Here is a 13,041-nt window from a genome sequence, read left to right on the forward strand (position 1 = left end):
TCTGAGTTTTTTGGGAAATAAATAAATAAAATTCTCAGATGAAACTATTAGTTGAATTCGACCCAAGTGTTGTGAATAGTTTCAGAGCAATGAAAAAATGTGTTCTCAATTAAAAAAATCTAGTCATTGAAAATTTTTTGCCCTGCTCTAGCTGATTTCAGTGGTGCAATGCCAGCATGTGGCAGCTGATGAATAGACCCATAGTACTATATCCTAGAAGGAGAATTGAACAAGTGGACCAGTCCTGTTCAGTTCTGCTGGATGCACCTAATCCTAATGGGGCAACTTTCCTTTTTCTGCATGGGGCAGCGTGACGGAGGAGATATTGGTATTGACACCACAGTTTATGCTAACCATGCCAGTGAGATGCAGAGAAATGTTCCTCCTATCGCTGGAGCGGGAGAGAAAAGATGAGACAGAGTTTTCTGCTGTACTTACATTGCAAAGTTGCTGTCTACGAAACACCTGTTTCTCAGCAGCCCTGCCCAGAGCTGTACGCCGACAATCCCAAAGATGAAAAAGACAAAGAAGCACAAGAGAAGGACGTTGCCTAACATAGGCAGAGTATCTAACAGCAGGGTAACGAGTATTCGCATACCTGTGGAGAGAAGGAGAAAACAGGTTACGTGAGCGGTCGGTGAGTCCTTTGAGCAGGACTCCGGAACACAGGACCGGAAGCAAGCTTACAGCTTCTAAGCATGACTAGATGTACAGTTAGGGAGGAAGTGATGCTCCATAAAGTTGTCTCCTGCAGAGTATTTCCTTTTCAATAAAAGATGGACCTAAGGCAACGTTCAGAACTTCCCCAAGGGCTAGGAGGTCTGGATCAGGCACTCCAGTTTGGGTTTATCTCACTTTTAAATTAGAGATATTATAACCCGTATTACAGTGTGGCTACAGATCAGGGCCCTATTGTGCTAGGTGCTGTACAGATAGAGAGAGCGACACTCCCTGTGCTGAAGAGATTGCAATTTAAATAGACAAGACAAAGTGTGGGAGAGGAAACAGGGTGGTGAAGTGACTTGTCCAGTCACACAACAGGTCGATGGCAGAGACAGAAACGGAACACTCAGTTTCTTGGTTCCCGGTCCAGTGTTCTATCCAGTAGCCTACACTAAGTTGACTGTTTAGAAGTGCCCAGCATTGTCCTAGCTCTGTTGCCACTGAAGTCAGAGGTAAATTTACCCCTCCCCCGGCTCCGTACCACCAATACCATAACACACTGCATGGTACACAAACACCGATGACTTTGCAAGCTAGACCATCATTGTGAAATGCCCCCCAGAAGAGGCCAGTCCGTCTGGCGTTCATCTACTCAGCTCTTCTGAAAAACCACACTCCATGCAGCCGGCAGGAACCCCGCTGACAAGTTTGTCTTTTTAGCATTAGAAGGCATCAGAGCTGCCCCTCTGCACAAACTACGAACAGCCGGAGAGGCTGGCAAAATACGTATTTTTAAAAACGTATTAAAGAATTTCACAAGAAGCCAACAATTTCCTTCTCCCCAAACAACGCAGAGTCTGGCGTGGAAATGGATGGTCGTTTTAATGCAGATGCTCTCCGCACTTTTTCCAGAGACTCTTTATCCATCAGACAGGCACAAGCAGTGCCGGTTTCCCTCTAATTATCCTCCACCAATATGCATTAGCCATTAGTTGGAGGCAACATCACCAAGGGATATGAGAGGGGCTGATGCTCCATAGCCTAGTCCATCTTGACCTCTCTGCTAAGGCTGTTTTTGCGGGGGTGTTTTTCTGTGATGGGGACACCTCTTTCACTAGGAAGTGGACTGGGATCAACTCACTTTATGTAGGCCGCTGGTCAGCCATCAGGATACAGTCCTGTAAGCTGGATTTGAACCGGTGAACTATGCAAGAAAGGCTCCGTACTTCCTTACCAACTACTGTGCAATGCAGATATCCCATCACACAGGTGTTAGAACAGCCTCTTGCCACCCACCCTTGTTAAATATTACTTTTCCTGCCTTCATTTGCAGCTAAGACTTGGGGCGCAACTCAGTGGTCTCCCTCCCAAAAAACAAGAAGCCTTCAAGAGAAACCACCCATCTCCCTTTGACTCAACCTTTGTCAGGCGGCTTCCGATACATTGGGTAACACATGTAGTTCCCCAGTGTTTCCCGTCACTTCAGTGCCTGTTGCCAGGGTTGACGTTATGGGAAATGACAACCTTGCAAGGGCTTGGAGAGAAAAAACTGAGCGCCTCCTGCAATTGCAGGCATCGGTGTCTAGTTTATCTTGGTCACTCAGCTAATGAAACTTCCTGTGTGCGCTTGGGGAGCTATTAAAAGTGGGGAGGCAACAGAAGGCTCGGTATGTATCAGATGCTCCCGGAACGTTTATTAACTCGGCATCCTCTCCTCCCGCTGTTTATCTTGCTTTACATGCAATCATTTATATTTACCCGGGCCACGTCCTCGGCTCTGTCCGGGGAACACACAGTGCAGCTCAGAGAAACAGGGGCATCCCAGATCCAGCCCATTTTGTTTGACGTTTTGAACTTAATGATTCGCCTTGCTGCTTTTTTCAGACGCCCCTTCCCACCCTGAGAGGTTTTACTTCCTTGGCTGCCTGCATATGGCTTCCCGCCAAACCCCTTCCCTGTTTGATTTCAGTCACGGGATATAATAGGGCGGGGCTGGCATAATCCTTGCAAGAGTCGGTGAAATCAACGGAAGTGAGGCGAGTTCGATAAAGATAAACTCCACCTCTCGGGACGGCATCTGAATCACGGAATCGGTTGCTTGCGAGGCAGCTTCCCAGGATGCTCTGGATGTGGGTGAATCGAGACTTAAAGTTTTAACAATTTGCACAGGCTCATCTCCACTGAAGCTGCCTCTTACAAGCTGGGAATCCCTCCCCCCTTCGCCCAGGAACTCAGTGTTATTCAATGGAATTCACACCGTAGGGCAGAGGACGTGTGAGACCAAAGGCTGGGCCTCTCTGAGGACTATGGGCTTGATAAGCTTTTTTGAGAAACTTCTCTACTCTTCAGCCCACCTGCCAGCCTCACCTTCTATTCAAAAATCTAACTTCTATCTTCTATTCAAAGTCTAAGGAAACACACACACAAACCCACGCCAACAAATAATTCACTCGACTCCCTGAGAAATCCTTTCCTACCCAGAATTCATCTGGGCAGAAGCATTTAACAATATCCTCCACCTGTCAGCGCCTCCGCTGTCGTGTAACAAATCCTTGAACTACAGACAAGAAGCACACTCATGTAGGAAGCGGGGCTAGGAATCTGGCCTTTCCACTCCAATAAACACGGGCTTCTGCCACTGAAGCTAAAGAAATCTCTCCCTACCTGACGGTAGCAGTAGGTCTTTTATCCTCCCTCTGAACCAGTCCCCCAGAGGGCGACGTCACTCTGATATATACACTAAGTCAGTGCTTTCAGTGGGCCCAAGATATCATTACAGGTGCCCATGGATGTGTCAAAACCTGCTCTCCACAAGCAGAGGAAACTTTAGTTTTGGTGCAATATTTATGTGGCAGGAGAGAAAAATGGTTGGAACATGAGGATCCCAGAGGGTGCAAACTATGAACATGACGAGTGAACATTACCTGAAACACACAGGCGCTTTGCTGGCAACACTTTAAGCCCATCATGCCCACCACCCTCTCCCAGAGTGCTCTCAAGTGCTGTCAGACTGTGCTGCTGTCAGGCCGCCTGTCCTTTCACAATGCCTGACTGATTGCCTGGCTGTCTCTGGGAAACAGCACGGCAATCCTTTTGGCTGATTAGAACTGAACCATCAGCGGATGGGGATTCCGGGACGCCCTTTATCAAGCATTTTCAAAAGCCACTAGCTGTTCCAGAAGTAAAAGGACAGGTCTGTAGAGTCGTCCAAGGAGCACACCAGGATTTCGATGCCATTTATGAGGACGGGCACAGGAAGAAAGCAAGCGAATGTGAAGAGTGTGCCTGTGACTTGTGGAGACAGAGGGGATTAACCAGACCGCTGCTCAGCGTAAAGGACCTATCACCACCTATCCTCTTCGCTTCTTATGACTCTTTACCCGTAGCTAGACTAGAATTCTTCGATAGAAGCAGTGGCAATAGGAAAGCCCTGTGGAAAATCTCCCAGGCATAGATCACTAAGGAAGGATGGCCCAGTTAAGGCACTGGTCCTGGAAGTGGGAGACATGGGTCCAAGCCCCTGTTGCACCACAGTCTCCCGTGTGACCTAGGGCAAGTCACTCAGTGCTTGCCTTTGCTGCGTTTGCTTGAGTCGACTCCTCTTTCTCTAGCCTAGATGGAGTGAGCGAACCACAACACCTGAGCTGCCCAGGGTAACTGTATGAGCGGAACAGAGTAGCTTTGTCCCCACTGCATCCTTAGCTCAAATGCCGGCAGCACTCGACCTCCACGCCACATCCTGACAGGCCGGCTAGCTTGGGTTTAAAGCACCACTTAGCTCACGCTGGAGGCGCCTGTGTGTGGATGGGAGTCAGGTTGGGGCAACGCTTACGTTATACCTTGAGCTAACACTGCAGTGAAGACAAGCCTCTTGCCTCTCTGTGCTCCAGGCCTCCATCTGTCAATAACGACTGTGATGCACTCAGATACGGCAGTAATGGGGGCAGGGGAAGGAGGTATAAGTACCTCGGGCTGTCAGATAGAATTCTTCTTCTTAAAAACCCAAATATTGCAGCTAGGGGCAATCCCGGGCTCCTTATGTTGTTTTTCGCACAATTAAGGGCATTTGACTGGGTATCAGGGCCAAATACCAATACAGGCAATTATATTTTGCCTACCAAAAATGACTTCTCTTGAAACGAATCATTATTAGTAGTAAGTATATTTATGACACCCAGCAATGTGCGTGCCACTTTAGAGTACCAGTAACTTTAAGATACAGGCTGGGCCCCAGTCTGCAGTCTGCAGTCCAATCGGAATACAAGGGTCTTCCCCATTTCCTGTACTATACCGTTGTACAATATCGCTGGTGTCATTCTAGTGGCTGCTGTGTTCCACCATAGAGATGGCTGGATTTTACGGGTGAGCGACAGAAACCCACCCCTACTTGTATATGGTTTATAATTCCGTGAAGAGCTCGGACGACTGTAAAATGAATCCATTAATAATCATCTTTCCCTGCCATTTGTTCCTCACATGATGAAATAGGGACAGACGGTGAGCCGGCGTCCACGCAAACCCAATCCACAACCCAAAAGCAGTGAAAACGTGACGGCAGCTGTGCTGGAGAGCCAGACAGCAGAGAACCCCTCTGAGCAGTGGGCCAACGTCTCGTGCGACTGTCGCTCCAGTTAGTGGAAGTGAAAAAAGTAGCACGTGAGATTTTCTCCTCCTGCTGTTTATTCCTCCCCCTGCCTAGGTAATGTTGCAGAGGAAGATTGTGAGCCAGATACTGATAACTGGAGCAGAGCCAACTCAGGGGAAAGGCTCTGCTCAGAGGAAATTGTGCTGCACCCCGCAGGGAAAGGAAGGAAACCTCAGTCACGATACCTACTTCTTCGGGGCCCAGTTCTCCTAATGCGTGGCGTTTGGTGCCGAAGGTCCCATGCTAAGTGTGTGTGTGAGACGATGGTTCATTTACACATAGATGCACAAAGCTTCCCTTAATAACGCTCAACCTATCACCTAAACAAGCCATAGCAAACTAGTACCATTAATGGCCTTGGCCACTGTGGGAGGAACCATGTTTCAAAATGACTGTTGGAAGCATGGTTTCCTTGACTACACATAGGCTTTGCAGTGTTTGCTGTAGCTATGTTAGTCTCCGGATATTAGAGAGACAAGGTGGATAATGTTTTATCTTTGACCGGACCAGCTTCTGTGGGTGAAAGGGACAAGCTTTTGAGCTTATACAGACCTGAAGAAGAGCTCAAAAGCATGTCTCTTTCACCAAAAAAGCTCAATCCAATCAAAGATATTACCTCACCCACCTTGTGTCTCTCATATTCTTAGAGTTGGCAGAATTTGATTTTAATTTTTTTAAAATTTCAACTGATAATTTTGACTCATTCTGTATTTTTAAGCATGTTTTCCCAATTTTTATCAATTTAAATGTTCACAGTGGTCGGAAATTATGGGGTGTGTGTGTGTGTGTGTCAGATAATAATTATTCAATGACAGTAGAGACAGAGATTCCAAAAGTTAAAGCTTTGTAACGGGTAAAGCACAAATTGTCAACATCATATGTCAAAATGCACAAATTAAATATCCTTAAATCAACTCTAATAAGTTTTCAAGCAGCATTTTTCTTACTTTGCCTATCTGTAAATTTCGATTATTTTGGATGGGAATTCCTTCTCATTGACTTGTGTGTGTATGGCGAAATTGACGTTGACCGACATTTACCATTAAAAAAATGTAGCCTTCCAAGTTTAACTGTACTGGTCAAGGACTTATGGATGGGCCTTACCTACCAAACCTGAGATGCTCAGAAAGGAAGGGTCAAACTCTGCCTTCGCTCTGTGCTTTGTAATTAGAGGTCAGGGTGACTTCCAAGTATAAGTTAAAGCAAGAAAAAAACCCATCCTAAGAAATAATGATATGCAAATTAGGGGTTCAATAAAGGTTAAACGAATCTTTGCAAAACCAACCAACCATAATTTGAACAGTTGATAATTGTAGCTCTGAGAGAAAGAAAAGAAGAACTAAAAAACCCCAACATTGCTAAGTTCACAAAAAGGAAAGAGCTTAAGGAACTGCACATTCCAACAGAAAACATCACGCATGATTACAGCGTGGTGCAAATCAATCTGTCTGACAGATAATGCTGGCGGCAGTGCAGTCTTCAGGGGCATTTTATCCCGTGAAGAGGCTGCTCTGCAAAGTACTCTCCTTGTCTGTGTAGAGCTATTTCTCCTTTAATTTCCCCCCTGCAAGATGTTACCCTCCATTAGTTGTCCCATTTGGATAGAGAGTGGCATTTAAATGCTTATGTAGTTTCTCTCTTACCCTCTTAATTTGCGGGTTGTTGCTTCTTCCAGCCAACTCCCAAGTCATGTCTAATGCATCTCCTAGTAGTTCTTAATTACACAGAGCTGCAGCTCAATGTCCTTTGACTTCAGAGGAAGTTTTGTCTGCATATGGGCTGAGTAAGAACATCAGGATTTGGACCAGTAGCGCCACTTTTTTTTGGCATAACGGGTCTAGATCTTCAGCTCATGGCAACTGATCTAGCTGCACTGAAGTCAATAAAGTGACACAATGAAATGACACAATGAAGTGACCCAGCATGCATATTAAATATAGATACATGTGCTGCTACGGTATGGCACATTCCATCTAACGATCTCAAAGCACTGTGAGCGCATCCACTACAAACAATAGCTCAGATCGTCTCATATGCTGAGATTAGCTTGATGCAGGGGGAAGGGGAAGAGTAGCGAGGCAAGTTATGCCTCCCTAATTCCACGACCGCCGTTGCACCATTTCAGGCCTTTTGGCATAAGTTACGACAGATCGGGGGCTCCGGTACTTGTGGGATCTTGTATAAGTTGTGAATTAGTCTAGTGCAGACATGCTCCACACCACCCTCAACACATGCCCTCCCACCCCCATGGCAGGGTTTAGGGGGGCAGTTAGCGTAGGAGATGGCTATGCTCCTTTACACCACCTGAAAACTGCACTGTGGCAAGGGAACTGTAGGGGAACCTGTACCACTTAGGGCCAGAGTCCATCACTTTACCCTATCTGAGTGGAGCAAAGTGGCTGGATCAGGAAGAGAAAATCCTGATCATTAAGATAAACCACAGCAGTAACAACTAGTCTCACAACGGCCTTGACACGCAGAAGTTACCCCCTGTACAAATGGAGAAACTGAAAGACTGACAGCATAAATAACTCGTCAAAGGTCACAGAATGAGACAGTGGAAGAGCTAAGAGTAAAACTCAAACTTCCCCACCTCCCAGTCTTGTGCGTTAACCATTCAACATGTTGCTTCCTCAAGGTCACTCAAGAGCGCACGCTGGAGGAGCTGAAGTGTCACAACAAATATATATATTTTTAAAATACAGTAGGAGACTCACTTGAATGCACAAAGAGTTTTTATTTCATAGCATTCATTCCCAATGCACTCTGTAATTCTAACCCCCAAGGAACACATTAAATAGCACTGCCCTTCAGACTTGACTTACAAATCTATCTTTGGAAAAGCAAAAGGATCCTGTACTTCCCAATGGTAGCAAGAAATTGCTCTTATCCCCTTCTCCTCCCCCCACTGAAATCCTCACCCTCTTTTTCCCAAAAATGGTTAAAATTTATCTTCCTCTGCCAGACACATTTTTTTCCTCCCACTTAGTAACATTCGGTATTTCGGGTTTTGTAGTGGCACTGCTCTAGAGATAGCTAACAGCTGGAATCAATCTATGAAAGGCACTACGGACCCTCTTAGTAAAATGGCAAGTGTGCCATGGGAAAAGATTATTAGCATCAGTTAGGCTGAAACAAGCATCGTGATTTCCTTTCAATTTCATTACACTGGTGTCCGTTTGAAACCACATTTGAAAAAAACAAAAAAAAAAACCAAGCCAGCAATGAAACAAGCTTGAAAACAGTGACCACTATTAAAAAGCTTACAGCCCTTGCCAAAACCATAAATCGTAGAATTATCTTTTCCCCCCGTCATTTCCAAGGAATAATTTCTAATAGAGATGATGTTTTTATTGGCTGGGTTCCTCCTTTCTTTCTTTTCTTTAAAAAAAAAAAATCGGGTGGGTGAATTTATTGCACATGAAAGCGAAGGGGTAATAGAATTGGATGGGGCCAGGCAAAGTGCAAGGTTGTCGTGTGGATAAATTGCTGTGCTATTTTTGACAGAGTTCCACTTTGGAGGCTTTCAGCTCCGCGTTGGAAGGAACGAGAGGAGAGTTCTCTCGGCTATGCAGCAACTGCAGTGAAAATCTGCTTCGATTATTGTTCTCCCGAGGCCGAGCTCTCGGTGCAGTTAGCCCTCAATACCCAATCTGGTTTTTACCAGTCTATTCAAAACACCAGCTGCCAAGACCATTTTCCGTCCCCATCATTTTCACCATGTCACCTCTCCCTGCACTGGACTCCTTCACTGGCTCCCGCTTCGCTGACTCACCAGTGTCAGGCTCTTTGCTCTGGTCATTAAGGACGTTGCTAGCTCTGCCTTTCCATACTTAGCCACGCTGGGCTATTTTCTCACTGTCCCTCATCCCCACCCATTCAGCCGACCACCTTCCCTCGCAAACGTCTGTGCGCGTCATTCCACATTGCCTGCATGTATGAAACACCCTCTGACCAGTAAATCCCCCCTTCTCCATCACCTCAATATCCCCTCAACTGATTCAGTTAGGGCCTGATCCAAAACTCACTGAAGTCAGTATCAAGACATCCTCTGAGGTCAGCGGGCTGAGAGTCAAGTTGTCATTGATTCCGTTGGATTTCCGATGCTAACAAGGAAGTCAACTCATCACAAACTTGGGGGGCCTTAATGGTTATTGAAAACCACAGATAACTCTGCAGACAGGAAGCCTGTCAGACAGAACCAAGAGCCACTTCCTTTCTCATGCCTACAAGAAAGGATAAATTCAGATGTAGCCAGGTATAACGGAGGGGTTTTTAATTCATTTTTTTCAGGCACATAAACAGGAAACAAAAAATTGATAATAGAGGGCTCTTCAATCTAGCAGGCAAATGTAGAACAAGATCAAGTGGCTGGACGTTAAGGCTAGACAAATTCAGACTGGAAATAAGGGGCAAATTTTTAACAATGCGAGTAATTAACCACTGGAACAACTGGGTTCTGGTGCATTCTTCATCACTGGACATTTTAAATCAAGCTGGGATGCTTTTCTAAAAGATCTGCCAGAGTTCAAAATGGAATTAATTCAGCCAAGTCCTATGCTCTATATTACACAGCAGGTCAGACTAAATGATCATAATGGCCCCTTCTGGCCTTAAAATCTATGAACCTATAAAAATGTGCCCAAAATATGTTTGTGTGTGTGTGAATCTCTCTCTCCATCTCTTTATACATCACTTGTCTTTAATTACAGTGTAAGCTGCGTGGGGCACTGCTGCAACGCTAGCTGTACATACAACTTTCCTTTCCTTCCCTTCCAAAAGGGCCTCAAGACCAACCTAGCAAAAGAAGAAATCTCAGCTGTTTTCTTATTCCATCCCAACTGGGGGAAGCAAAATGAGTACCAAGCTTTCTGGTTAGATCACTCCCACTAGATTTCCTACATCAGCGGTTCTTGCCACCCCACTGCCTTCCCATGTGGATAAATGGGAGAGGTGATCTGGTATGGATAAGGTAATGGAGGGAGGTCCCCAAAGGACTGGAGTAAGGCAAAGGGAACTTGTGCTGGGTTCTGGAAGCATGTGACTGTTGGAATCCAGATTTTTTTTTTTAAAGTATGTCTCTGCCCCTCGTGATTGCAAAGCAAAGCTTGAAAAACGTGACCCCATCACAACTGGTGCAGACAGCCTGAAACAACAGCTGTGAGAGGGGTGAACTGCACCATACATCTCAACGGGGTGTTAACTCCACCCAGAAGCTAGGACCAGCACTACCCCAACAGAGGGCTGTGTGTGCGGCAGGAGAAGTTTACAGCGGGCCTGGTCCACTCACCCAAACAGATGCACCTCAGCTGCTGGATTAAATACGGGGGTGCCCCCGGCTGATCTCCTGCCTCCGTGCAGGGGAGGTGAGCCCTGCTGCCCCAAGAGAAGAGGTCCATGCACCATGCTGCTGTTCCTGGAGATGGGGGGGGAGGGGACCATGTTATTGCCCCACCTCGCTCGGAGGGAACAGATTTGTCATCCCTTAATGGATGCAGGGGGCCACAGTATGGGGGATGGGCATGGGGGAGTCCTTTGACTACTAGTGGTCACTATGCCAATGGCCTGTGATGGGACATTTGATGGGTGCGATTGAGTTACTACAGAGAATTCTTTCTTGGGTGTCTGGCTGGTGAGTCTTGCCCACATGCTCAGGGTTCAGCTGACTGCCATATTTGGGGTTGGGAAGGAATTTTCCCCCAGGGCAGATTGGCAGAGGCCCTGAGGTTTCCTTCCTCTGTAGCATGGGGCCTGGGTCACGTGCTGGTGGATTCTCTGTGCCTTTGTGACGGGGCGCCTGCCCCTCACTGCCAGGACAGGGTTAAGAGGGCCCTTAGAAAGGCAGCGAATAGGAAGGAGCTGCGTGGCAGCCAATCAGGGCCCAGGAGGCCAGTATATAAGGAGCGACAGAGCAGAGCAGAGCAAGGAGAGTGCCTCCCATGAGCTCGAAGGGGGGAAGGCTGGCAGTGACCTGGACAGAGCAGTGGCTGGCTACTGGGAATCAGCAGAGCCAAAGGCCCTGAAGCAAGAGCAGGGATGGTTCTGGGGCTGTGGGGAAGCAGCCCAGGGAAAGCTATGGAGGAGTTGGGGGAGATGCAGTGAAAGGCTGCCGCACCTAGGGTTCTTGGGCCGGGACCTGGAATAGGGGGCGGGCCTGGGTCCCTCCCTTAGCCCCTGATTGCCGTAGCACTGGTGGCAGGACTGCAGTGGCCACCATGGGAGGTGGCCTAGAACGGACTGCAGAATCCCCCGGAAGGGGGGGAGCGCGGACTGTGACTTGAGCGGGGGGCCGAGCCACGAGAGCGAGGGTCGAGCGGAGACAGGCTTGAGACACCGCAGAAAGAGGCGTCTGCCCGGCTGAGGGCTGATTCCCCAGATAACCAGCAGAAGGCACCAACGGGGGAGTTGCACCAGGCTACAACCTTGACGTCTTGATTTGAGGACTTCAATAACCCAGTCATAGGTCAGGGGCCTGTTCCAGGAGTGGGTGGGTGAGGTTCTGTGGCCTGCGTTGTGCAGGAGGTCAGACTAGATGATCAGATTGGTCCCTTCTGACCTTAAAGTCTATGAGTCTATCACAGAGCAGGAATAGCCAGTAGCAGTTCAAGGTGGGAAGGGAACCCCTCAGCCCCTTTGCTCATAGGCTCAATACTGTTCTACGTCTCTAGAGGAGTTTTGTTTCTATGGCCAATTAGTGCCAGTTGCTATGGTGATTTATGGGATCAGGGGCCTTGCTCTGGTTTTCAGCCGGGGCGGGAGGTGTGAATTTCCCTTGCTGTTAAGCTTTGGAATCCCCCTGGATCAAAGCTGCCTGCCTGTACAACCGTAAGTCATCGCTGCTCCAAAAAAATTAAAATGGGGGTTATCACGATCCAGTCGTGGCAGATCCTGGATCGTATCAGACATCAGGCTGGAGCACTAAAAATACCAAAGTCAAAAGTGGACAGAGTTAGTGTCTTATAAACAAGAAACAGTCTGTGCTTATCTACCCTCCAGGAACTGAGATACTTCTAAGAATACTCATCTTACTTTGGCAGCAATTCAAGATGCTATTAACACTATAAGGCGGTCCCAGCCACTCAGCAGGCCAAATAACTCAAAACATGAACTTAACTCTTTGGATTGAATCTCCTTGTCTATTAATGAAATATTGATGAATTTCTATTACCCGTCTTCTGAAGACAAATCAAAGCAGGGATTGTGGCACAAAATGCCCTAAAAAATCCCACTTCAAAGCCTCAGTAGCAAACTCAACAAACAGAATCACAGAGCCGAGAAATGGAGCAGAGCCACAAAGTTTGGACCCGGATCAGAATTTTCCCACAGTTTTGGAGGCATTTGGAGACAAGATTTTTGCTTCAGACCTATTTACTTAGGTTTAGTCTACATTACAAAGTTTTGCCAGCATAGCTACGTTGGCTAGGAGGGCTAAAATCTGATACCCCCTAGCTGACATAACCATGCCTGCTAACCCCTCCGATGTATAAACATACAGCTAGATCGAGAGAAGAGTGCTTTTGCTGGCATAGCTAATCTTGTTTGGGGAGGTGATGGAGCTAGGCCAGAATACGCTGTGTCTCCATATAATTATGCTGGCATAGCTCTGCTGGCAAAGGCTCTATAAAGGAGACAAGCTCTTAGAATGAAATGATTGTCCTTATGGTCCCAATTCAACCAAGCACTTAAGCATGTACTTAAGTTTCACTGACTTCAAGTTAAACATAAGTTGAAGT

General features: G+C 46.9%; 1 protein-coding gene across 1 annotated transcript in view; it reads right to left on the bottom strand.

Annotated features, from left to right (window-relative positions):
• CACNA1H (calcium voltage-gated channel subunit alpha1 H) overlaps nucleotides 1-13,041 on the bottom strand; it is a 429,314-nt gene that overhangs the window by 171,945 nt on the left and 244,328 nt on the right. Inside the window, exon 6 of the mRNA XM_067534310.1 lies at nucleotides 439-598. Within this exon, the coding sequence (XP_067390411.1) occupies nucleotides 439-598 (160 nt within the window). The remainder of the gene's footprint in view (nucleotides 1-438; nucleotides 599-13,041) is intronic.

The sequence above is a fragment of the Emydura macquarii genome, unplaced genomic scaffold (assembly GCF_026122565.2).
Source record: "Emydura macquarii macquarii isolate MOO-44397 ecotype Brisbane River unplaced genomic scaffold, CSIRO-AGI_Emac_v2 contig_3390, whole genome shotgun sequence".
Taxonomy (NCBI): Eukaryota; Metazoa; Chordata; order Testudines; family Chelidae; genus Emydura; species Emydura macquarii.